Here is a 26,366-nt window from a genome sequence, read left to right as displayed (position 1 = left end):
TTATGACACCTCTACCCCATTCTCACAAATCACCAGAAAAACCTAAGAATGCAGCATCGCTTTCCCTTTGTCCCTGTTCTCCCTGACTTGATAAAGCATTTGCAGTTGAAAAATGAAGAAGAAAGTAATGGCCAACCAATTTGCAAAGTGAAAGCATTGTTTTGAAGAATTACCTGAAATCGCTACAATTTTGAACACAAACACATTAAGATACATACACATGTACACATATATGTGTGTACGTACATACATACATACATATATACATACATAGCCTTTAGGATTTTCAAACATTAGGATGCTATTGAATTTTAACATGCCTGAAGTATACTGCTTAATTCTTTTTGCCCTCGCTCTTGTACTACACATTTTTTTTTAGAGACAGGTGGGCTCCCAAAGTTGTGGATATCTAACAGCTTGAACGACAAGCTGCATAGCATACCCTGAAAGAAACGGCATTCCTGAATACCTAGGATTTCCTCTGGGAATAGAAAAACATTTCTTATACCAAAATTATGGTAAGGCAATGTTCAAGGCACGGAGGGCAACTTTAGCCTTGCCTTTCAAAGAGTAGAGTGTCATCTGAAGTAAGTAGGACATCACATTTCAATTCGTACTATTAAAAACTTGTGTTACACAATGAAACTGATTACCCTATGAATCACTCTGCTTTACAAGAGGCTGAACTAGCATACAGTTAATAACACGAGCTAGCCCAGTGAACATTTCTCCAATAGTCACACGATAATCCAGTACAGCATGGATGGCCTTTGACCAGTACTTTTAGACTTTACTGCTATTCTAACTGGCCCTACTTCCTCATGACAATCACATAAGGAATTGTTGCAACAGGGTGAAAATATAAACTAAAATTATAATTTCATCACCCTTCAGTATCATTACTGATGCCGAAATTTTATTTTGTCCAAAAGACTTATTATCTTTACAAGCTTTTCCATTTATGAAAATATATGCATGATAAAGTCTAATAGTGGCCAATAAACAAGCTTACCACCTCCATCACTACCCACTGGAAAGAGATGGTTTTTAACTATAGATTCTGCTTAAATTTGGTGAAGCAATGAAGACTGTTTCTTCCAAATCATTTTCAGTTATTTTAAGACTTCTTTTCTAATATGACACAAATTATAGGGAAATCAAAACCGTCAAGACAACTAAAGGCATTTAGCTTTTGGAACTTAGGTTCCTTCCACACTCTCTCAAATGTCTCAAAGACTAAAGGAAACAAAACAGAGCAAATAGTACATACAGAAATAAATGCCCAACAAACTAATAGTGCCCCAACCTAAGTTTATCTAAATACCTCTTTAATCTGAAAGAAGACTCTAGATTTAATATTGAAAGCAAATCAAGAAATCAGAGAATTTGCATCTTGGATACATTTCTAGCCCCTCTCCAGTTGCTCTATCAAACCTTTTAAGATCACATAGATGCCCTTAAATGATGATGCCAGATGGGACTTACAGAAGGAAAGCATAACTTCAGAGAGGACGAACAAATATTCAGTCCTTATCCTTGACTTCTTCTTATTTAGTGAAGGGGCTTGCCTCCTGTACTAGCAGTAAGTTGCAGTGTTAAGAGTGCAAATGCCCAGCTCCAAGCCCACTTCCAGTGCTCAACTGATAGCTCAGATCTAAGCCTGAACATGCTTTCTGGAAATGCAGGCAGCTCAAGTGAAAACCTAACTGAGGTTTCTACCGTGGCACAACACTAAACTGCACAAATATTTGACAGCTCCGAGACCTCTAAAGGTTTAAAGTAATATGCATTTTGTGCTAGGCTGCTCCTAGCTAGACAGAGCACTGAGATGATATAGAGAAGTGTTCTCAGCTGCTCAACCACTGCTCAATAGAGAATGTTTTCCTTCTCCGCCTCTGAACAAGAAAAAACAGCAAATGCTTAATGAAATGCTCATATTGACTAAGCTTTCACAGCATCAATAGTATAGGAACTTTGTTTCACATTCCATTAAGTTTGCTCATGACTTCCCACGCTGCACCATTTCTCCTTCACCTAGCTAAAACAGCCAACTTCATTCGGGCAAATCAAGGCAAAGTTTGGGGCCTCCCCCCCCCCCCCCCCAACGTCCCTGTCTCTTTTCTTTTCCAACTTAAACTCATCCACGGCCAAATTAACAGCCCCAATAGTGGCACAAAGGAAGCTTTGAAGGCTGCACCGGCTTGGTCCTCCAGTTGCCAACTGGAGGTAGGTTCAATGTAATATATTCTTGCAGCTTAAATAATTTTTTAAGGGCTTGTCTGCACTGATGAAGAGCCGGACACCCCCAGAATTACATCATCAGAGTGAACACTCACCAAAATACATTATGTTTCTCATTAATCAGACAGCTGGAATCCCACCGCGTTGTCTTCAGCATCAGCTCTCACCCAAGGCTGGCACGCAGAGCAGAGCCGTTTCATGCTACATTCGGTGGAAATGTCCCCGGCGTGGAGAGCAGTGAGCGCCGAGAGCGTGCCTCCTCCGCGGGTTGAGCGCCTTGCAGCCTGCCTTTCCGGGGCTAAGATCCCCGGCGGCTGGAGAGTGCGCTGGGGCTGCCTGCTGCACTGCCCATCCTTACTGTAATCCGACTCCTCCTTGCGATGTCCTTGCCGCGCCTGTGACATCAGGACTGAGAGTACTACAAACAGACCCCTCCACCCCACCCCACCCCACCCTGGGTTAGCAGCCGCTCCATGAGGTGCTCCGATTGCCTGCCTGGACCAACCATGGCTCTCGGGAAGCTTTGACGAGCCCAGAGACTTGGGAAGGGGCGGAGTGAGGGGCGCGGGAGGCTCTCTTAAAGCGAGAAGGGTCTCGGGATCCACACGGGAGCACACAGGAGGATTTCACCACTGTGCAGGAGGGACGTGCTTAAGGCGAGTTCTGCCATTAACGTGTAAATTAGCCAACACTTTTACCCCGCCCCTCCTATGAATGCCACCATTCTCTCCAAAATTTAACCTCCTCTACCAAGTGAAAACGGCAGTACGAAGAGGGCTGGTGCCGTGCTTGCGTTCTCTTTGCTGTGGGCTTGAGGGTTTGTTGTTATTTTTTGTGATGTTTATATATAAGAGGAATAAAAGGAACGCCAGGCACCATTGCTAGGGTAATAGAGGTTTACACTTAGAAGTGATCAGGTCCCAGAAAGCTAGTACTTGGTGAAGAGTAATTTTTTATTTCTTGAGTGTTCCCTGAGCTATGTTGATAGAAAGATATAAAGAAAAATAACTGGTGATAAAAGTCACATCTCAGTTGCCCAGGATTTGCTGCCTCCCTTAGTAGGTAGTTATAAAGCACACTGAGGCTGAAATGATCTTTGACCTCCTGAAAGGGAGAGATGATTAGCCTGAAGGGCAACCAACATTGTGTCATAATTAAAGTCCAGTCACCAATTTAATATAGCTACACACACACACACACACACACACACACACACACACACACACACCCATTAAATTTGAGATGAACAGTCAAGAAAGGCAAAACTTAGCAAAGCCTCTGGCTCCTCCAATGGTATAATGAATTGCAGTCCTTATCTTACATAGGAAAGGATATTAGAAAGAAATCCCTGAAAGCTATGCTGATTAACACTTAAATGCACAACATGGAAAAAATAAACTCATACAGCACGTTTCCTTTCCTAAGGACTCATCACTTTGGGAACCAATTTACGTACTGGGACATTTGAACTTATAAATTTCTATAAAAATTTATGAAATTAAGAACCAAATATAAACAAAGAACTGTAGTCTATGGAAGAACCCAATTGATACATTTTTAATCTGGGCTTTTATAAAACTATGATAGCAAATATTTCTACATTTTGATATTAAAATATTCTATGGCAATTCCTTACACAATTCTATGTCTCTTGGTGGATTTAATGTGTATAGAAATTAGGGGGCTGAAGCTCATAATAACAGCTTTCTGTGCAATCTTGCATAAAAGCTTAACTCCGATTCTACCTCTGTGAAAAGAGTGCAATGAACAATATCCTCTCTCACACTAGATTGTAAAGAATTTGGTGAGTGAAAATAGGTAAGCAAATATAAATCAGAAACATCACGGTGAATCTTAAGATAAATCTAGTACTGTTCTTTTAGAAATACTCCTAATTTAAAGCAACCAGAGGAAAATGTAAATAGTACAGGATATTAACTTTTTTACTCCCTTTTAAAAATTAAAATAAAAACAATGTTACAGGCAAGTGTTGAAGAAAATGCATAAATGTTTTTTCCTTTTGGACAAATGGAAATTGTCCAAAAGTACAATTAATAGTTCTTCCCTCAGGCAAAAGAACCATCTGTGGTAGAGCCTATTCATGAAGCCTGTAAGCTGCCTTGACCTCCTACATGTGCTAGGGGGCACTGTAGTTTAATGTTAGTGCTTTGGGTCCATTTGAGTTCCTGTAGTTGGAAGATGCAAGCATTGAGAGTTGAGTTTCAAATAGGAGATTTGAAACACTAAAGGACTATCTTAATCATTAATAACACCCTTGCATTTGCATGACATTTTACAGTTAAAAGGCACTTTCACATGTCATCTTTATTACTAACAAATTGAGATATAGAAAGGTGGATATTACAGATGTCACAAATGAAGAACCGGAGGCTCAGAGATGTTAAGCAACTTTCTCAATGATGTGATGAGTAAGAAACAGTTGTCTTACTATTTGTTCGTTGAATTTATATTAGAGTTCTCCAACAGGTTTCCTTCTTCAAATAAATGTGCTATTTATAATGGCTCAAGTAAAAGTCACCCCCAATAAAACAATGTCACTGCATGTTCTAGAAACAAATATATCTATATGGTCACAAATACATCAGCAGGCAGTATTTGGTAATAGAACATGCCAATCTTTGCCTGGTAGTATACCCCAAAAAGCAGCATGTAGCCTTTGAAAGAATTTGGCATTCTAGAAGCAACTGAGTGTAGTATCTACACAAAGTAATTCTGCTCAAACAGAAAAGGAAGATGTCCTTTTAATTAAAGTTGTATGCCCCCGCTTCCCTGCAGTTAAGAGTTATCTGGACTGTAGAAGCCTAAGAAACAAACTTGTTTATCTCTGGATGGAAAACAAGTGACTTTTGTTTTAATTTTATACTTTTTACTGTTTTATATAAACTATTTTATTTATTTGTATATATTTATAAAGAAAAAATGCAACTTTTTTTTGATTGTTGTTGTTTTGTGTGTGTGTGTGTGTTTACATTTTTTTTTTTTTTTTTGAGATGGAGTCTGGCTCTGTCGCCCAGGCTGGAGTGCAGTGACCGGATCTCAGCTCACTGCAAGCTCTGCCTCCTGGGTTCACGCCATTCTCCTGCCTCAGCCTCCCGAGTAGCTGGGACTACAGGCGCCCGCCACCTCGCTCGGCTAGTTTTTTGTTTTTGTTTTTTTTTTAATAGAGACGGGGTTTCACCGTGTTAGCCAGGATGGTCTCGATCTCCTGACCTCGTGATCCGCCCGTCTCGGCCTCCCAAAGTGCTGGGATTACAGGCTTGAGCCACCGTGCCTGGCCGTGTTTGCATTTTGTACTTTAACCAGCATCTCCCTAATACTCTCGCTCTGCAGCTCTGGTAACCATTTTATTCCTGTTTTTATAGAGTTTGACTTTTTTACACTCTACCTGTAAGTGAAATCATTGGGTATTTGTTTTTCTGTACCTGGCTTATTTCACGTAAGACAACAATGTCCTCCAGGTTTATCTATATTGTCACAAATGAGAGGATCTTCTTCTTTTAAAAGGTTGATGGAATACTATTCATATTCCATTATGTATATATGCGACATCTTTGTTATCCACTAGTGGACACCTTGCTTGATTCCTGAGTAATACTGCAATGAACATGGTAGTACACACCTTTCTTCAACATACTTTTTTTTAAAAATTTTGAACCATAATAATATCCAAATGAAGCCACAGCTGATCTTGGCTAGACAGAGGATTGTGAACATGCCAGCTGTGCCTGAGAGATGCTCTCATATGTCATCTCAAGGGATTGACTTAGCAGCTTCTAGGGAAGAATCTGGTTCACACCCTGACCTTTATCTGTCTCTAAGAGTCTGTGAGAACCTAGGAGCTTCTGAGGGTAAATTAAGTCAGTTCATCTGGGGTCAGCTATAGCACCAACCTGCTTGCCAGATAAAAATATACCTAGCACTACTAAAACAAAGGATGCCTTCAAACCACTTACATATTTTGAATTAAAATATCATGGTAGGGTGAAAATTTTTTCTGTGTTCTAAGATCCAGGTAGCTGCCTGCCTTGATTCCTCATCTCATTCAAATCTTGCTCAGAGGTTTATCAGTGTACTGATTCACTCTCCTCTTTTTCCAGTTTGAAACTGCCTTTGTCCCTCCCCTGACATTTCTTAACCGCCTTTCCTCCCTTATTTTTCTCCATGGCAACTATCATTATCTGACACACTATTTTAGATGTCTGTTTATTTTTGATTTCTCTTCACTGGAATGTAATCTCAGTGAGGGCAGGGATTTTATCTGTTCAATGCTATATCTACAGTTCTTAGAAAGGTACCTGCTACTTCTCGTTATACCATAAATATTTGTGAATGAGGGAATAAGTGAATGAATGAATGGGCATCCTAAGTACAGCTGTATTGTGTGTAAGACATCATACTTTTCTATGTGCCTGAAGTCAGTTCTTTGAGGTTGATGGTGTTCTGTGCAAAGTGTTTACACAAATTGAATTTGTCCATGCTTAGCAGCAGCTGTTCTTAAATTCCATTCAGTACAGATGCCAGGTGGTACTGCAGGCCACAGTTTGTGAGCGTGTTTGTCCTTTCAAATTCTCATAGCTGCATGGAGCAGAGATTTAGATTTAGCATGAGTTAGCATAGCTCAGTTGTGTCTTCCATTGCCTTACGCTTGGCTTTAGTTTAGTCCATCTTTATCTTTTATCTATAATGTAGCAATAACATTTTATCCAGTGTTCCTGATTTCAGGCTTGCCTATGTCTAATTCATTCTCCATATTAGACCCATTACTATCTTTAAAAATGGTATGATCATGCCACTCCTTTGCTCAATGTTCTTCACTGTTTCTATATTTTTATCCACCAAGGTAGTTAAGGTCTTTGACAACCAGGTCCCTATTGGCTTCTCCATTTGTAAATACTTTGTCCTTCACAGTCTTCACTGTGTGAAACCGAATGTATGGCTATAATTCGCCTGAAGATTACATTCCCTTTTACCTGCTGTCTCTACTGAAGCAATTCGTAATCAATCTTTGGGTATCTGTTTAAATATTATGTCTTCTGAGAAAATCATTTTTCTCACCAAAAGACTAAACGAGGTGTTGTTTGTATTTTTTTCATATAGTACACTGTACTAATTCCTACTCTAGCATTTAAACTTAGTGTGGGAATTTGCCTTTACCTGTATGTAACCCAAATGAAAGAGGATTTTCTTTTTAACTCCATGACCTCATACAAATCCATCGTTCAATGAACAAATTCATTATTTATCTATTAATTCATTCAATATTTTTTAATAAATTTAACATCTTTGAAGCCTATTATGTGCCAGGCACTGCAGAAAGTACAAAGGATAAATGGGGAATACACCTTATGAGCGCCAGGAAGAACAACAAGGCCAATATGCCAGAGTAGAGTAGATCTTAAAAAGCAAACTAAGAGTTGACTTCAAATAGGTAAGATAGAGCCCAGTTCAGTAGAACTTTTAGGCCATTAGAAATAATTTGACTTTTATTATGACTTACATGATATAACTTTGGAGCAACATGATTTGACATGCTTTAACAGGTTCACTATGGCGGATGTATGAAGAATTGACTAAAGGGAGCAAGGACACATGCAAGGTGACCAGTTAGGAAGGCTTTGTAATAATCCAGAAAAGAGAACATGGCTTGGACCAGGGAAGAAACAGTGGTGGTGGAAAAAGTGGCCAGATTCTCTACATGTACCAAAATGGGTCCATAGAATTTTCTGATGAGTTAGATAAGCAATGTAAGATTTTTTTTTTTTTTTGAGACGAAGTCTCACTGTTGTTCCCCAGGCTGGAGTGCAAAGGCAGGCACAATCTCAGCTCACTGCAACCTCTGCCTCCCTGGTTCAAGCAATTCTCCTGCCTCAGCCCCCCCCCCCCCCCCCCGCCCCCCGAGTGGCTGGGATTATAGGTGCCTGACACCATGCTGGATACTTTTTGTATTTTTAGTAGAGACAGGGTTCTAACACGTTGGTCAGGCTGGCCTTGAACTCCTGATCTCAGGTGATCCGCCCGCCTTGGTCTCCCAAAGTGCTGAGATTATAGGCATGAGCCACCGTGCCCGGCCAAGATTTTTTTTAAAGTAGTGGATTATTCACAATTTGAGGACTGAGCAAATGGTAGGACAGAATTTCCATGAAATCAGGAAATAACTTTTAGAGAACTTGCTTTGGGGGAGGTTAGAAGGTGGTCAGTGTAGGGGAATAATGTTTGGTTTGACATTCCTATTATATCCAAGTAGAAGTGTTTCATAGTAGTTTGGCTATACAGGTCTGGAGCTCAAAGGAGATGTTTGGGCTTCATATTTAAATTTGGAAGTCATGATTTTATAAATGATAATAAAATCCATGAGATCAGATAATATCTTTTAGGAAGTATAGATTGAAAAAGGAGAAGAGGGTTAACACTAAACACGGAGTTATAAGAGCAAAAGCACAAGTATATGGGTAGTTAGCGATGAATATTTGTTGAAAGTATAATAACTTTTGAATGCATGTGTGTTGACATATGAATGACATGTGCTGGAAGGCTATTTTAAGCCTGAGTTGGCCTCTAGTATACCACCACTCAATGTCAAAACAGTTTGAAAATTACACAAATAAGTTGCCCATATGGAAACAACTACCTAATTCAATTTATCTGTGTAGTGTTTGAATCAGAATTTTTTAAGTTGTGTAGACACTGCTATAAACTCATAAATCAATTTTATGATCAAATTCTTACTTGATGTTTCCATACAAATTAAATGCCTGGGTCATTATGGAAAATTAATTGCCTACAAGAAAAAGTACTAACATTGTGCTAAGGATAAAAATTCTAGAAATACCATAATATTCCAAAATTCTAGATTTCACTGACTTTGGAGACATATCATAAATTTCACTTTTTCTCTCTCTTTATTTTTTATTTTTTAGATGGAGTCTTACTCTGTTGCCCAAGCCCCAGACTGGAGTGGCGCAATCTCAGCTCACCACAACCTCTGCCTCCTGGGTTGAAGTGATTCTCGTGCGTCAGCCTCACTATAGTCACAGCCTCAGCTGGGACTACAGGAGCATGCCACCATGTGGGGATAATTTTTGTATTTTTGATAGAGATAGGGTTTTACCATGTTGGCCAGGCTGGTCTTGAACTGATCTCAGGTGATCCAACCACTTTGGCCTCCCAAAGTGCTGAGATTACAGGCGTGAGCCACCACACCCGGCCTAAATTTATTATATATGTGACTCTTTCTAATCTGATGGACAGCTAATAGGAGCTTTTAATTATATTTAGTAACCAGCATTGAGAGCCAGAAATCTTACCTTGGAGCTGGTTGTGGAATAGCAATGTTTATTGACTCAAAAAATAGTTGTTAAGTACTCCTGTGCCAAGTACTGTCCTAGGCGCTAAAGGTATATTAATGAAATTACAGAAACCTCTGTATACATGGAGCTTAAATTCTAGAATTCTTTATATTTCAACATATACAGTAGGATTTGGAACCTCTTTCACCTTTATCTCATACAGAGGAAATGACCTAAAGCATCTTTCAACTCATTCATTCACTGGTTACAGTTTATTGCTTCTCTCTCCAACAGCAGACCAGACATAAGGGTAGAGACATGTATATCATGTTCATACTATAACCAATGCCTCAGATGGTGTCTAAAACATAGGAGACATGCCATAAATGTATGTTGAGTGAATAAATCTATTGAAAGTCTTCTGCCTCTGGATGGTGCTTCCTACTGTTCCTACTGAGAATATAAAGTTCTATTCTACCAAGAATGCCATTTTCTATTCTCCGTTATTTGTCTTACAAGTTTTATTCACTACCTAAATCTCAGATATTTTGTTTGTACGTTTGCCCTGATTAATTGATAGTCCTGATCCCCTTGCAATAAGAAGCGTTACACACTTCCTTTCTGATGGTTCTCAGATTATCTCTCTCATGCCTCTTTTTGTTTTTCTTCTGTTTCTTTCCTTCACAAAGCCCTTCAGAAAGCTGCATATATTTTTACCTAGTTTGTATGAGGCAGGGGCAGACACTGGCCTCTCACTTTAAATGTATGTATAAAAGATATTATAACCAAAAATAGATGGACACCATGTCAAAACTTTGGTAGTCCCAGATCAGCTAGCATGGTGCCTCACTCATAGAAAGCCAAATCATTATAACCATCGTCATCACTGGCAAAAACCAAAAAAGAAACAGTGGAGTTGCTATTATAACAAGTCCTGAACTCGAATGTTCAAGTTACTTACCTCCCTGTTTTTCAAAGTACTTAGTATCTCAGTTGAGGAAATGAAGCATATATCCAAAAATATAACTAAAAACAAAGGTAACATAAAGTAACAAATGAATACTCTAGGACATGTGTATAAGGGTTTGGTAAAAGATGATATTATGAAGGGGTTCAGGCAATCCTGAGAAGCTACAAGTGGTGGAACTTAAGCCCTGTCTTTAATATTGACCCGGACCGATGTAATGCAGAAAGAGCTGACAAATGACATAAAACAAGAATGGGACTGTGAGTGATGTGTCTGGGAGACCAAGAACAAATTAGAATATTAAAGAGTAAGTTTCTCAAAAGATCTTCAAGCAACGTAAGGTTGGAGAAGAAAACACAGATGCTGTATTGGATGAGAACTCCCATTCCAGGAAAAAGGCTTACATTTTATTTGACAGACAGTGTAGGAAGTGTTTGCTGAATGAATACATAAATGAACTTCAAAGTATTTCCAAGGACAGAAATATAATAATATACCTCCAAAGACATTTGATGACACAATAACGTGAGTTAATACATCTTGTGTAGCAGGCTGAAAGATCTTATACACTCCAGAGATTTCCAATTTTTCTTAAAATAAAATTCATTTATGGTTCCTGGGCAGCCATTTCAGAATCAGCCCTCCCAGACCCAGACCCACCACCAATATGTTTGCAAACAAAACGAAAGAAGTAAACGGCATTATATTGAATTTCTTATTTTGCCTTTAAAAAAGAGATTCTTCATGATAAATTGAGTGCAGCGCCAGTAAATTTGGATGCTTTAGGTCATGAACATTCCATTTTTATATATACTGTGATAACAACTACATAGAGTGAGCAGAGAGACGGTGCAACTGTGCCCCAATGTTGCAAGAATTCACAAAGTAATTGAAAGTGTTTCCAAGTGTGCATAATTCTGTGCCTCCAGTCAAATACAGTAAGTGGAAATTTGTTTGGCTTCCTCTGTCAAACTGTCTGAAATACATAAAGGAAGTGTGTAATGGGAAAACAAAATATTACAGTTTCAACATTCTTTTAATTATCTCTCAATCTCATCTTTGCTATGCTCAAACATAATAATAATCCTGAAGGCTCATCTCTGATCTTTTGGTGGATAAAATGACCAGATGTGATTGTTACCCTTGACTCAAAAGTGTCAGTTCTAGAAAATCTGCAGTATTTGTCACCATGAATACCATTTAACTGCAGCGTTACCCAAAGGAACTCTGCACAGCCACACGTGAATACAACTGGAGGAACTTAATTAATCTTGCTGTCACTACCATGATGCTTTTCATTAGTTTTGCTGCTATCTGATCAACTGGATTTCTCTGTACTGGTAACGCTACCCATAGCCTCTTATAAAGTATTTTCAAAAGGTAAACAAAGATTCACCTTTGTGGTAGTGAACTTTTATACAGTGGGACATTATTACTGCTACTCATATGAAGGTAACTCTCACATTTCATATTTAAAATTATAAAATCATGGGAAACATAAATATCTAATCTATCTCCAACTGAGAAACTGTTTTAAACTCTATGCACAGATTAGGTATTTGAAATAAAAGGTCATACTTCTCTTTATATTATTTTCATGAATACTGATGCTTAGTGCACTATGAAGAACAGTACTGACTAAATATAGAATATAATTCATAAGAAATCTGGGCTTTTTCACTGACTGCTGGAAAGCAGTTTAGCAAAAATTACATTTAACTGGGAGAACAAAGGAAACGATAATTCAATGGTAGCATTTGTCCTCTCTGTGAGTCATATTTTTGAAAGATTGGTTTAATGTGTGTATATTTTAAATATAATTTATTTATATTTAGCATTATTTTTAAATGTTATCCACAGTTTAGGGCTGACCCGTGTAAATAGTAGAACATTATAAAATGACTGAGTGTGACTTTAATGGTTAGGTCATAAAAGACAAAGTGGCTTTTGCTTCTCTCTTTTGTATCATACACTTTAGGGAACGTCACCTGCCATGCTATGAGGGTGCTCAAGAAGCCCTGTGAAGAGGTACACATGGCAAGGAAGTGAAAACTCCAGCCAAAGCCAGTACCAACTTGCCGTGTATGTGAATGAGCTGCCTTGGAAGGGGATTCTTCAAACTGTGCCAAGCCTTCACCTACCTGCAGCCATGATCAATATTTTAGTGCAGCTTCATGAGAGACTCCTAGTCAGCACCACCAGCTGAGCAACTCCCAGATTCCCGACCTACAACAACTGCGTGAGATGTTAAACCTTTATTGTTGTTTTAGACCTCTAAATTTGGGGTAATATTTTTTACACGTCAATAGATGGCTAATACATGATGGAACTTTATAGTCTAGTTTTAACAATGAAACTTCTGAATAGTATTACTTAAATTGATGACAAGGTGGTCTGGAATTCAGCTGAGATAAGACAGATGTAGATCTCGGAAGCCTGGATCCCATTTGGGGCTTGGTTTCCTTACCCATGAAGTGATAATGTGAGAATGAGGGAAGGTCATCAATCAATGAAAGAACCAACATAGAGAGGTGAGAGAAGTAATACAGCCTCAGAGAATGGGCTCATTATATGTCTATAGGTAGGATAAGATACTTTGGAGGAATGAAGAGTGTGTGTCAGTTCTCAAGGGGGTGGCTGTCACTTAGTTTCAACCAATAATAGTCACGAGAGAATGCAGATCCAATTTTCTCAGATTCTTCCTTTTTTTTTTCTAGCTTTTTTCAGATATTACCCGAATGATAAAAATTGTATCTAACTTAAAGTCATAATGGCTTAAAATTATGATTGCAAGAGCATTTTCTTCTCCCCCTGCCCCCCCTTTTTTTTTTGAGACGGAGTCTTGCTCTGTCGCCAGGCTGGAGTGCAGTGGCTCGATCTCAGCTCACTGCAACCTCTGACTTCCTCGTTCAAGCAATTCTTCTGCCTCAGCCTCCTGAGTAACTGGGATTACAGGCATGCACCACCATGCCCAGCTAATTTTTGTATTTTTAGTAGAGACAGGGTTTCACCATATTGGCCAGGATTGTCTCGATCTCCTGACCTCGTGATCTGCCTGCCTCAGCCTCCTAAAGTGCTGAGATTACAGGCGTGAGCCACTGCGCCCAGCCTTTCTTCCCTTTTCTATTTTCCAATATCTTCAGGATTATATTCAAACATCTGTCCTCCTGGATTCATCTGCTCCATCCATTCTTCCTTTCCACTACTATCTCTATCCTTCTTTCTTTGCCTTGTAATCAAACTTCTACAATTCATCTACCAATACCATTTTTCTCTGCCTGGTGTCATGCTTTCTCCTTGCCCTGTAAAGTTCTTCTCCACTGTCTCAACTTTCTGAAATGCTGCTCATCCTCAGGTGATCCACTCATGGCACCTCCTCTCAGAAGCTTTCCTTGATTGCCATAGTCATCATTAGTGACTACTTTCCCTAGGCCTCAAGACTATAATGCTCTTTATCTCTTCAATCTTACTAGTTCTCTTTTCTTGTTTTGTAATGTAAAACAAGATGCCATGTAAATTGTAAATGTAAAGATGTAATGTACAACGTAATGTAAATGTAAACATCTAATGTAAAACCTATGTAAATATCTCATGTAAAAATCTATTTTATCACCACTTATTATCTCATCTCACAATGCCTGCCTATAATACACTGTCCAGATCTCTCTAAAATGACAGACATGTTGCTAAGGTGCTAAAAGTGTTATAGACAGACAGCCTTTCACTGCCAGCCCCTAGAGGTATCATCTCAGCTGCGGACAGCTGCCTTGTCAAGGTTTTGGCCCTTGGTCATGGACCATATCCAGTGATCAATGTGGGATTGAAAAGACCTATTCATCTTGGACCAACCTGGGGCACCTTTCTACAAGCTGGATCATTCAAGCTCTAGAATACAAAAAGATGCCTTTGGTTCTATATCACAGTTCAACTTCCTCTTCTCCCTTCCACAGTGCTGACCTAGAGCCCTCCCTCATAAACATCCTGCATGCTAATCTCCATCAGTGTCTGTGACACTGTCATTGAGTAGGTACTCAACAAATGCTTGGTAGTATAAAATTAAGTCCCAAGTACCTGTAAACAAATAATACAAATTTCCCAAAGACAAGAATATGGTAACTCCCCCCAAAACTCTTGAAATTGATGGACAATTTAGGGGAAAAGTTCACCTTCTCTCCAGAGACCTATTGATTTTGGAATTAGTCTGTGGAAAGAAAAACCCAGGATTTAAATGAACACCCTGGTCTGTGTACTCTGTCTGAGTAACAGTGATGGCTCCGAGCTGTCAGGCCTCCCAGGAGATATTCAGTCATGATGTTCTTCTCTTCTTCTATAACAAAGGTAATAACTCAGCATTTTATCTTTTCTAGGGGTGTCATTACTTTGAAAAGACAATAAAAGCCTCACAAGAGTTTCTATATAGTGAAAAGTTTTCTAAAGGAGAAAAAGACCCTAATTAATTTGAGAACTAACAAATACATCAACTTTAAGGAACTTCCATAGTATTGGCATTTAAACTTCTTGGGAAATCCTTTAAAATGAATATCATGTGCTTTAGGTCTATAATATTATAACATTATATATTATAGGCAATAAGTGTCCAGGGGTGAGTAATCCCTGTGTATTTCATATGAAGTGGCATTTCCTGTAAATAAAATAAAGTACATTGTTTTAGTTAAATAAAATCATACACTGGAGGAAAAAACAACTTTGCCTTGGAAAAATCTGTGATGCTAAGAAATATATAGCATCTACCCTTCGGAAACCGTGAATAGTAAGTCCTTTCTAATCTCTGCTTTGGTGTTACCAAGTGGTTTACTACCTGCTTTCAAGTCCAACACTTACTTTGGAAGACATTAAAATTTTTTCATTAATTCACTATTCTAACACATAGTCATTGAACATCCACTTGTCAAGCACTGTGAGAGGGGCTAGGGATATTGGAGTAACTGAGATAGATTTTTGGCCTCTTGGAGTTTAGTTTTCCAAAGAATGAGATACTACAATGGAAGATGGATCAATGGCTACAACAATCTGTTGAAAATGGGCAGAAAAGTAGGGAAGGATGGACAATCAGGGAGGGAGAGAAGGGCTTTTGAGAATTTGACATGTAATATAAATAATGTGGTTAATTTGAGATTCATTAGAAATTAGTCAGACAAAGATAAAGGCAGAATATTCTGGGCATGGTTAACAGCTTATGTAAAGACCCAGAGGATAAAGCAGTGTGGAGACAAGAGCTAGAAGATGTTCAATAAGGAGAGGCAGGGGAGAGTGGTATAGTATTAGGTAGGAGAAATAGTTTGAAGGAAATCGTGAACTGCAACAAATATTTGAAAAACCACAAAGGATTTTCAGGAAAGTAATGGGCCTCATGGTTATGGATTCAAAATATAGAATGGTGAACTAATAAGTATTCAGTGGAAATAAAGTTCTCATATAACCAGGTGACTTTGAGATAAACATATGCAATAATGCTGTAATCTCTGGTACAAGCCCCAGTTTTCCTTGCTCAGGTTTGCTGTCTACATGCCAGCCAATGAAACATAACAAGCAAGAATGAAAAAGATACTTTGCATGGCTGGGCTTGTCTAGTTGGAAATCACCAATCCAACCACTTTTAGAGTAAATTAATGTTTTTAGCTGTCATGGAAGCTGAGCATTGAATATAAGAATGAAAACTGAACAGTTGAGCGTTTGACAATTGACCCAGTTTAGCCTTCAAATGATGGAGTCAGCGTGCTGTGTGCACTGAATTCTATGTCACACACAGAGTGGCACTGAAGCATGGAAGAAATGACACTTTGAGGAAAATACCATAAGTTTTTAGGTTTATATGCAAGTTGTGGTATAAGTTTACATTTCTGTGCTCCCAAGCTTATTTTTTCCAATTGTTCACTTCTCTTCTGCCTACAACTTTCCTGAATAATTTCTGTCACATTATGGATGCCCCTGATTTTAAAGATCTTCTAGCATTGAGATGTATCCTTAGACTGAGGTTACCCAAAGCTGTCTCAAGTAAATAAAGTCTTAGATATCTGCAGTGGACAAAAATGTTTTATTTTTTTTCTGAAGTTTCCAAAATGAGAGTCTTTATAAGTACTGTATTTTCATTAAATAAATCAGTTCTTATGTTTTAGAAATATAAAAGCAGCAATTTCCAAAAGGATATGCATGTATAATCCACACACACACACACACCCCCACACACAAAATCTGTGTTTGTGTGTGAGAGAGAGCATTTGAGTGTGTGTGTTATAGATTTTACTGACTTACTTTGCTAGAAATATAAGTAAGGGATCAATACTGATGGAAAAGTATAGGTAAATTTGATGTATTTCAGAGCAGCTGCCAAGCCATTCTCTTCTCTGGGGAAATGCCTATTTAATATGAAATACACAGGGCTTACTCACCCCTGGACATAACTGATTTGATTAGGATGGCTTCTAAATGGGATTTTCTGAGACCCACGACTTGTGAGGCCTAGCTTGAAAAGATGAGCCGAGACAATCATGTTTGTTCTCAAAAACATAAACTAAGAGATGGAGAAGGAAGGCGTCCATTGGTGATGGGCCCTGGAGCCAGTAGGTCATATAGACTCAGGTAATATAGATTCATGTGCAAGATGGATAAGCACCAAAAAAAAAAAAAAAAATAGAAAGAGGAAGAAATAGAGGTACACATAAGTACATGCGTACACGCACACACACAAACACATACACACATACACATACACACACACACACACACACAGAGAAAGGCACATCTTACATGTAGGCTAAGTAGGCTTTGGTTATTCAAAGGTTTCTTTTCATATGTACCTTTTTAATTATCTCATATTTTCCCTGTGGCAACTTTAATATGTGTCTGTTCCTCCCATAGTAGTATCTTATTTTACACCTTTAATTAATTGAAAGAGATTCAGTAGACTGAAACTAGTAAGAGCCATGGTCAAGTGTTATATACCAGCCATTTGACTACATGTAAACAAGAGAAAAGAAGATAGCAGCATTGTGAAGAAAGGAAAGATAGCGGCCTAAAGGAAAAAAGGAAAATCAGTCATACTGGAGAATCCAGGGCATTTGGGAACTGAACCAATAGCAGTTATGGGATTAATAACAATGGTTTCTGCAGGAAACAGATAATGGCTTTCAGATCTTCAGATGAAAGACCTGTTTTCTTTCAATGTCATCCTCCACTGATAATTTGTGAAGATTTACATAGAAATGATGAGAATAATGTATTCCTTATGTTTTTAGTGTATTTTTTGATAATCAAACATTTTATTATTAGAGTAATGAAGAGCATTTACTTTTGATACATATCACAATTATTGCCTATCTGTTATGGGTACAGGACATGTGCTTATTGATGTGTTAGAACCTGAAATTAAGACTTTGGTTCATGTATTAAAGCACGGTCAGAATATATTTTAAAGATGAGTTTGTGTTTGAGGAAAGAGTAGGATCATGCCATAGTAATGTGGACTGACTGATTTTGTCCTTTATTTCAATTTCTGGTAACTCACCATATATCTGCTTTAAGATGCAAATCTTGAGGGAGATACTGCAGTAGAACAGAGAACATTTATTGAATCACTATGCAAGGCCCTCTATGGAAGCAGTTATGGCATGGAGAATAGAGATAAATAAGGAAGGTCAAGAAGAGTAAGATAGAATAGTTGAAACTGAAAAGAAGGTATTACAAATGGAGCAGAGGGAGAATGAGAGCATATAATTAGTTAGAAGGAGAAATAAAGTAGTAGAGATCCTTGAAGTCAACAGCATATACTTAAAATTGTATTTACTGGAAACACTGCTTGTAGTTGAACCAATATACTGGAAAGGATTTGTGGCTATGGGTAAAGAAGACAGCCAGATGAGGTTCAATTAACATAAAATCTTACCTAATCTAGTACTTGAGCTCAATGGCCATATTTAGTGCAGCTATAAAATATAAGGTCTTTTCAAATCTAATTCATTCCTTTCATTCATGAAAAGTGATTAAATAATGTATGTACAACCCCCCCCCACCCTTACACATGCATGTACACACCCTAGCTGTTTCTGTCTGAGCCTAAATTGAAACAGAATTTGGTAGCAAATATTGTCAGTTGAGAGCCTTACAGAAATCACAGATCTTAGAGAAATGCAAGGACTGTGTGAGATAGCCACCTTTAAACAAGACTGAAGCTATTCATGTGTCTTAGGTTTGTGTAATCATCCTGCAAATACAGTTGTCTTTTTAGTTCAACTGCCACTTGTCTTTGACAAATTTTACTCATTCTTTTTTTTTCCCCAAGATTGAACACTATCTCTTCTATAGCATTTCATTTTGCTGCTGCTAACTCTTTTACATGCTTCCTTAGCACACCCTTCTTACCAATAATACCATTTGTTATCATTGACTGCATACTTGCCAGTTCTTTTCTAGACTAAGACTCTTGAAGGCAAAGCCAGAGTCACCACTACATCTCCAGGGTCTCGTGAGCTTGATTCACAGTAGGTACCCAAAATATACCTAGTGTACAAATGAGTGGGTGGATGGATGAATGAATTGATGAGTGGTGAATGGGAAGAGAGTTAAGGTCAGGGGTGGGAGAGGAAGAGAGGGATTGAGAAGATTGAGAGAGGAGGAAGAGAAATGATTATATATTGTGATATGAATATATGAAATGGTAGTTGAAAATATTTAGATAAAAGACAAATACGACCAGTTTTTGGGAACATTTTAGTAATTAAAGAAGTTAATTTCTTTATAATAATAAAGCACAAGAATGCATGTAGTGTTTTATATTATCTCGAACATTCATAGCATATCCAAATGATGTACCCTTTATCATAAATTCTAGCCAAAAATTAAAAGAATGCTCTTATTTTTACATTGTCATAATTTGTCGTAATTGTTTAGATAAGTACATTCTAAGCATGAGGGAACTGTAAAAACATGTACTCATTTTGTACATTTCTGGCCTTGTTGTATGTAATAACAGATATTAGAAGGAGATAACTTAGTGGGACAGAGACACAGATGAATGCACTAAATGAGAGAATCCCCAGGCCATTCCTGTCATGGGACTTAATGTCTGCAGTTTGATTATGGAAAAAAGGACAAAGGCCTTTCTTGAAGATAGAGTTATTACCTATCTTATAATCAGAATAAAATGTTAAGAAAAAGAGCACTACATCATTATTAATCAGATCTTAATAGCATAATGTTAACTTCGATATATTTAAAGTAATTATATTAACATAAGAAAGAAATTTACTACTGAGGATCCTGGGAAGAAGCAGAGTAGGAAGCACCAGGAATCTGTCTCCCCACTTAGACAACAATTGCACTAGCAGAATCTGTTTGATATAACTCTTTTGGAACTCTGGAGTATATTGAAGGCTTCAAACTTCCAGGAGAAGGTTTGGACGGTAAAGTGGAGTTAATTTTGATCAATTTTAGCTCTTAGAGTAGCAGCAACCTCTCCCCAACTCAGCCCCATGACAGGCAGCTGTGCACCTGCTCCTGAAATAACTTGCACATAGCTCGTAGGAACCAGGGCAGACAAAAATGACTTTGTCCTCCAAATATTGGGAATATGTGCTTTGATCACTGATGACTGTTTCTGATCACAGAGTTATAGACAAAGAGGTAGGTGGTCATTGCTATTGTACTTCACTCCATTGTTACGAACACACCGTCACCAATTGAAATGAGTTCCAGGGGATATAACAAATCAGTAATCATTTTTTCCCTCCTTTGATTATTCTATATTTCTTCTTTTTGGAGTCAGACATTAAAGACTAGGGAAACGACTAAACAAATGGGAAATTTAGAAAGTTGACCGTGTATTCCCAGGGAAAGGCACAGGCTCAGAAAACAAAACAAAACAAAACCAAAAACAAAAAACAAAACCTGAGAAAGCCTTAAATTTGCACTTCTGGTTGATCCTTGGCACAGGCACAGCCTGAAACAATCAACAAAACAATAAGCAATAAGCAATAAATATATAATACAGCAAGCTATGGGGAAGGGGGTAATAGAGTTTTCAGAGTTGCCACATTATTAGATTTAAATGTCCAGTTTTTAGCAAGAAAATAAAATCATAGGGCATAAAAAGAAATAGGAAATGTATGGAACATTCAAAAGGAAAAAGTAAGTCAACAGAAACTGTTCCTAAAAAAGACTTGATGACAACTCTACTATGCAAAGACTTCAAAACAATTGCCTTAAAGATGTTCAAAGAGTTGAAGAAAGGTGTGAAAAAAAAATAAAGAAAGTAGAATGTGAATAAAATAGAGATAGCAAGAAGAGTCAAGATGGGTGACTACATACAGCCAGGAAGAGCATCTTCCTGAGACCAAGAGACAAGACCATCAAGATGGTGGAGGAAGGGGAAGCAATGGTTAAAAAACTAAGTAAGACCATAAATAGCAAATACAATCTTGAAAATAAATAGCAAAGATGGAGGACTCACACTTACTGATTTTAAAACATACTACAAAGCTACAGTATTCAAAATAGGGTGATATTGGCATTAAGATATATAAACCACTGGAATAGAATAGAAAGCCCAGAAATAAACCCTCATATAGATGGTCAAATTCCTTTTGACAAGGGTGGTAAGACAGTTCAATGGGGAACAAATAACCTCTTCAACAAATGGTGCTGGAAAAACTGGATATCTATAAGCAAAAGGATGTAAATGGACTGTTACCTAAAACCATGTAAAAAATTAAGTCACAATGGATTAAAAGCTTAAATATAAGACCTAGAAATATAAGCTTTTAGAAGAAAACATAGAACAAAATTTCATCACATTGGATTTGGCAATTATTTCTTGGATATCACACCAAAGGCATAGGAAATTAAAGAAAAACTAGACAAACGCAACTTTATAAAAAATTAGTTTAATGTTCTTCAAAAGATACTACCAACAGAGTAGAAAGGCAATTCACAGAACGGAAGACAATATTTGCAAGTTGTATATCTGATAATAGATTAATATCCAGGATATAGAGAGAACTCCTAAAACTTAACAACAACAACAACAAAAACAAGCTGATTAAAAAATGGACAAAGAACTTGAATAAATATTTTTCCAAAGATAATATGCAAATGGTGAATAAGCAAATGAAAAGATGCTCAACATCACTAAACATTAGATAAATGCACATCAAAACAAAATGAGATATTTCATATGTGTTACAGCGGAAAAAAAGAAAATAACATATTGATGAAGATGAGGAGAAATTGAAACACTTGTGCATTGTTGGTGGGAATGTAAAACAGTATAGTCATTGTGGAAAACAGTATGGTGATTCTTCAAAAATTAAAAATGTGACTGCCATATGATTGAGCAATTTCACTTTCAGTTTCTAAAAGAAATGAAAATAGAGTTGTAAAGAGATATTTGAACACTTATATTCACAGCAGTGTTATTCACAATTGCTAAAATCTGGAAGCAACCCAAGTGTCCATTGACAGATGACTGGATAACCAAAATGTAGCATACATATGTACAACTGAATATCATTCAGCCTTAAAAATGAAGAAAATTCTGATGTGCTGCCACATAGAAGGATCTTGAGAACATGCTAAGTGAAATAGCCAATCACTAAAAGACAAATACTATATGATTCCACTTTTATGAGGTACTTAGAGTAGTCAGAATCATAGAGACAGAAAGTAGAATGGTGGTTGCTAGAGATGGGGGAGAGAAAAATGGGGAGTTATTATTTAATGAGGATTTTATTTCAGTTTTACAAGATGAAAAGAGTTAAGGTGCTAAAGGTGGTAATGGTTGCACAACATTATGAATATGTTTAATACCACTGAACTGTACAGTGAAAAGTGGTTAAGACGGTAAATTTTGTTATAATATATTTTAACACAACAAAAATAAAATTGGAAAGACAAAATAAAAGTTATTTATCGTTTTGTGCTTTTATGCCTGGAAAGTTCAAGCTTCTTAGTCTTCTCTTTGGAATGGGTTTCTCTGTTAAAAACAGGAGTCTTTGCCCATGAAAGATTTTATGATGAAGACTCCAAAAGCAATTGCAACAAAAGCAAAAATTGACAAATGGAATCTAATTAAACTAAAGAGCTTCTGCACAGCAAAGGAACCTACATCAGAGTAAACAGACAACTTACAGAATGAGAGAAAATTTTTTGCAATCTATCCATCTGACAAGAGTCTAATATCCAGAATCTGCAAGCAACTTAAACGAATTTACAAGAAAAAAACCAAACAACCCCATTAAAAAGTGGGCAAAGGACACGAACAGACACTTCTCAAAAGACTACATACATGCAGCCCACAAACGTATGTTAACAAGCCCACCATCCCTGATCATTAGAGAAATGAAAATCAAAACTACAATAGATACCACCTCATGCCAGTCAGAATGGATATTATTAAAAAGTCAAAAAACAACAGCTGCTGGTGAGGTTGTGGAGAAAAAGGAATGCTTTTACACTTGGTGGGAGTGTAAATTAGTTCAAACATTGTGGAAGATAGTGTGGCAATTCCTCAAAGACCTAGAGGCAGAAATACCATTTGACCCAGCGATCACATTACTGGGTATGTACCCAAAGGATTATAAATCATTCTGTTGTAAAGATACATGCACGTGTATGTTCATTGCAGCACTATGCACAATAGCCAAGACATGGAGTCAACACAAATGCCCATCAATGATAGACTAGATAAAGAAAATGTGGTACATATACACCATGGAATACTATGCAGCCATAAAAAGGAACAAGATAATGTTCTTTTCAGGGACATGGATGGAGCTGGATGCCACTATCCTCAGCAAACTAATGCAGGAACAGAACTCAAATATTGTGTGTCCTCACTTACAAGTGGGAGCTGAATGATGAGAACACATGGACACATAGTGGGGAAACAACACATACTGGGGCCTGTCGGAGGGTAGGGGTGATGAGAGGAGAGAGACCATCAGGGAGAACAGCTAATGGATGGTGGGATTAATACCTAGGTGATGGGATGATCTGTGCAACAAACCACCATGGCACACATTGACCTATGTAACAAACATGCACATCCTGCACATGTACCCCCAAACTTAAAATAAAATTTGGAATCAAAAACAAAACAAAACAAAACAAAACAGGAATCCAATGGAGACAACAACTTTAAAAATGGAGGCCACTGGGATGCTCTGATGGAAACAGGAGTTGGGAAATAGGGAGTAGAGTCCCTATTCCATGGAATCACAAAGCCCAAAGATTAGTCACGAAGTAAAAATGTTCAGGAAAAATATTATGGTAGGTATAGAGATAGAGAGGAGTGATTACAGAAATATTTAAGAGATTTTGTTGACTAGATAAATGAAGATGGGCAGTGATGGGGTTGATGAAGGAGTAGATGTAATTAAGAATAACAGGATTTTGGCTTTCCCAGTTCAGTACCTGTCACTGAAATGGGTACTTAGAGAACTTTAAAGATGTCAAGCTTAGGGGAAAAGTTAACAAATTTGGATATGTTGTTTATAATATTTTTGAAATGGAAACAGAATGACATCAGGAAGTCAAATTAAGGGTCTAAAACTGAGAGAATATGTCCAGGTAATAGTATGCTATTAAAAAACCACTGGCTTTCTAGAGAGGCAAAGCCCTGCCTTGTACCATTTGTCAATCATTACAGTTAAAATACTCCCACCAACACATCAATTTCATGGTATAAGTGCAAATGACATAGCCTGAGAAGAGATGAGCATAATTTACTCTTGTGAGAGAGTGCAAGCCAGCTCCATCCCATAAGGAGTGATTCAAGAAGCAGGAAACTGTCAAACTATAAAGTACTCAGGGAAAATCAAGGAAATTCATCTGGATGAGGGGTGGGCTTTGAGTATCTTTTGCTTCTGTGTCACTTATGTTTCCTTTTTTATTAACCCTTTAATGCAGGGTTGCAAAGTATTTCCAGCAAAAATTGACACCTGTTTCCTAAATCAGCCTAGAGCTTTCATTCTTGGCACCATCACCTGCTACTTCCCAAGGTCATTTGAACGTTATGGCCAGTGAGGAATTGCCTCTGCTAGCTAAAAAAAAAATATATAAAAATAAAAATAAAAAAAGGAAGAAAGTGGGGGATAAAGGAGGGCTTGGAAAGTACTGCTTTTATTGCTCTATTATTCCAAAAATAGTCTAAACTTTCAGTAAACCTATTTACACCTCTGAGAAGCTGAACTCCTCCTGGCTATTTCTTCAGCAATTAAGACCCTATATTGTATCTAATTTCCAAATTGAAGCCTTCCATAATTTATCATGATGATTTGGGTTATTTTTACATTATTTCCTCCTCTATAGATATTTGTTGTTTTTGTATTGCCCCAAATTAAATTTTATACTGAAATGTATAAAGTATTCGATGACAGGAAATAATTAATCATTTTCTTACTGATTTAAGAATATCTTTCTAGGGTAAATTTTTAGATTGTCTGAGCTATAAATAGTACACATTTCTTTCTAGAGCCCATTTGTATAAATAGTGTTTTCCAGTAATTATAAAATTAGGACATGCTCTTTTTTAAAAATTTGAAAAATTAAAAAAAATAATGTAAAGAAGAAAATAAGTACTCACAATTCCTTACCAAATACTACTAATAGTATTTTCTTTCAGGTAGTCAATTATATAGTTTAATATATTATGATATACATTTTTTACATATTAAAATTTCATAGTATTTCTTTGTATTTCAAATTTTTGTATATTATACAATCAAAATCTTCTCTATGTCATTAAAATTATGCAAAATATGTTAATTATTTAATTATATCCTATATTATGAGTGTGTCATATTTACATAAACATTCTTTTATTTTGGACACTTATTTTCCAGATTTTCATTGTTAAATATGGAATGGCAATGGACATCCTCCTCCATTAGTTTTTGCGCTTATTACTTGTTGCTTCCTTGGATAAAGCCTTGAAATGTAATTACTAGGTTAAAGGGTAAAATTGCTGCAAATAATTTTGGTACATACTGTTCAATTGCTCTCTCAAAAGGTTGTTCCAATTTACAATCACATCACATGAGCACTGTGTGTGACTGCTCAGTTTCACTCCACCATAACCAGCATTGAATATCCTTTAAAAAAGAATGACATATGTGTGTGTTAAATTTGATACACAACAACTAGCATTCTGTCATTATTTGTATTTATTATTATTTTATTAAGATAAGTTAATGATTAAAGGAATTTTGTAAATTTGTCTTCCTGTCCCTTGATCATTTTTCTATTGATGATAATGTTTACCTTACCTAAGGTACTTAATGTAATTTAGAGATAACTAAAAATATAAACTTTACGTGAGATTCTGGAAATATAATTTCTAAGTGTTGCATCAGCAATTATCATAAAAAGGAAAGTAAAGTTGAACCAAGAATATATACAAGTGATGTTTACAAATCATAATTACACAAAGCAAAAAGAAACATTATTCTTTACGGCCACTAGAACCCCATGAGAAAGGCACATTTGCTACTCCTGTGGGCAGAAACTGAAACTTTTTCTCCTGTCCAAAGACACAGATAGGTTTTAGAGTGAATACTAGCTCCAGAAAGGTTCCCAGTTCTCTCCCCATAGCTGCTGAACAGCGCTACGGAGGAATCCTTGCAAACAATTGCTGTGAGCTTTAGATATGATTTTCTAATTCTCTCTTGGCCCCCAAACATGCTACTTCCTCAGCCTTTTCCCCACATGGGATCATGTTGCCAATAATGTCTTTGGTACAAATTTGAATTCATCAGGCTTGAATTTAATTACATTATGTAAACTAGAAAATGTCCCCAGTAGGTTTTGAAGGAATAGCTTCTGTATGCAATTGCAAAGTT

The 26,366-nt window shown here is 37.2% G+C and overlaps 1 protein-coding gene across 6 annotated transcripts in view; it reads right to left on the bottom strand.

The window, feature by feature from the left end:
• The window catches only part of ZNF385D (zinc finger protein 385D), a 985,910-nt gene that overhangs the window by 335,595 nt on the left and 623,949 nt on the right, over positions 1 to 26,366 (bottom strand). The window contains exon 1 of one of the 6 annotated variants that reach the window (XM_050779488.1): positions 2,337 to 3,727. The exons of 4 other annotated variants lie outside the window; for them this stretch is intronic. In XM_050779488.1, the coding sequence (XP_050635445.1) occupies positions 2,337 to 2,358 (22 nt within the window). In that variant the 5' untranslated portion in view covers positions 2,359 to 3,727. Of the gene's footprint in view, positions 1 to 1,485; positions 2,062 to 2,336; positions 3,728 to 26,366 lie in introns of those variants that run through there. One more of the 6 variants, XM_050779490.1, reaches the window with a different exon arrangement.

Source organism: Macaca thibetana, chromosome 2 (assembly GCF_024542745.1).
Source record: "Macaca thibetana thibetana isolate TM-01 chromosome 2, ASM2454274v1, whole genome shotgun sequence".
Classification (NCBI taxonomy): domain Eukaryota; kingdom Metazoa; phylum Chordata; class Mammalia; order Primates; family Cercopithecidae; genus Macaca; species Macaca thibetana.
Note: the sequence above shows the minus strand (reverse complement) of the source record. Positions and strands in the feature narration are given on the sequence as shown.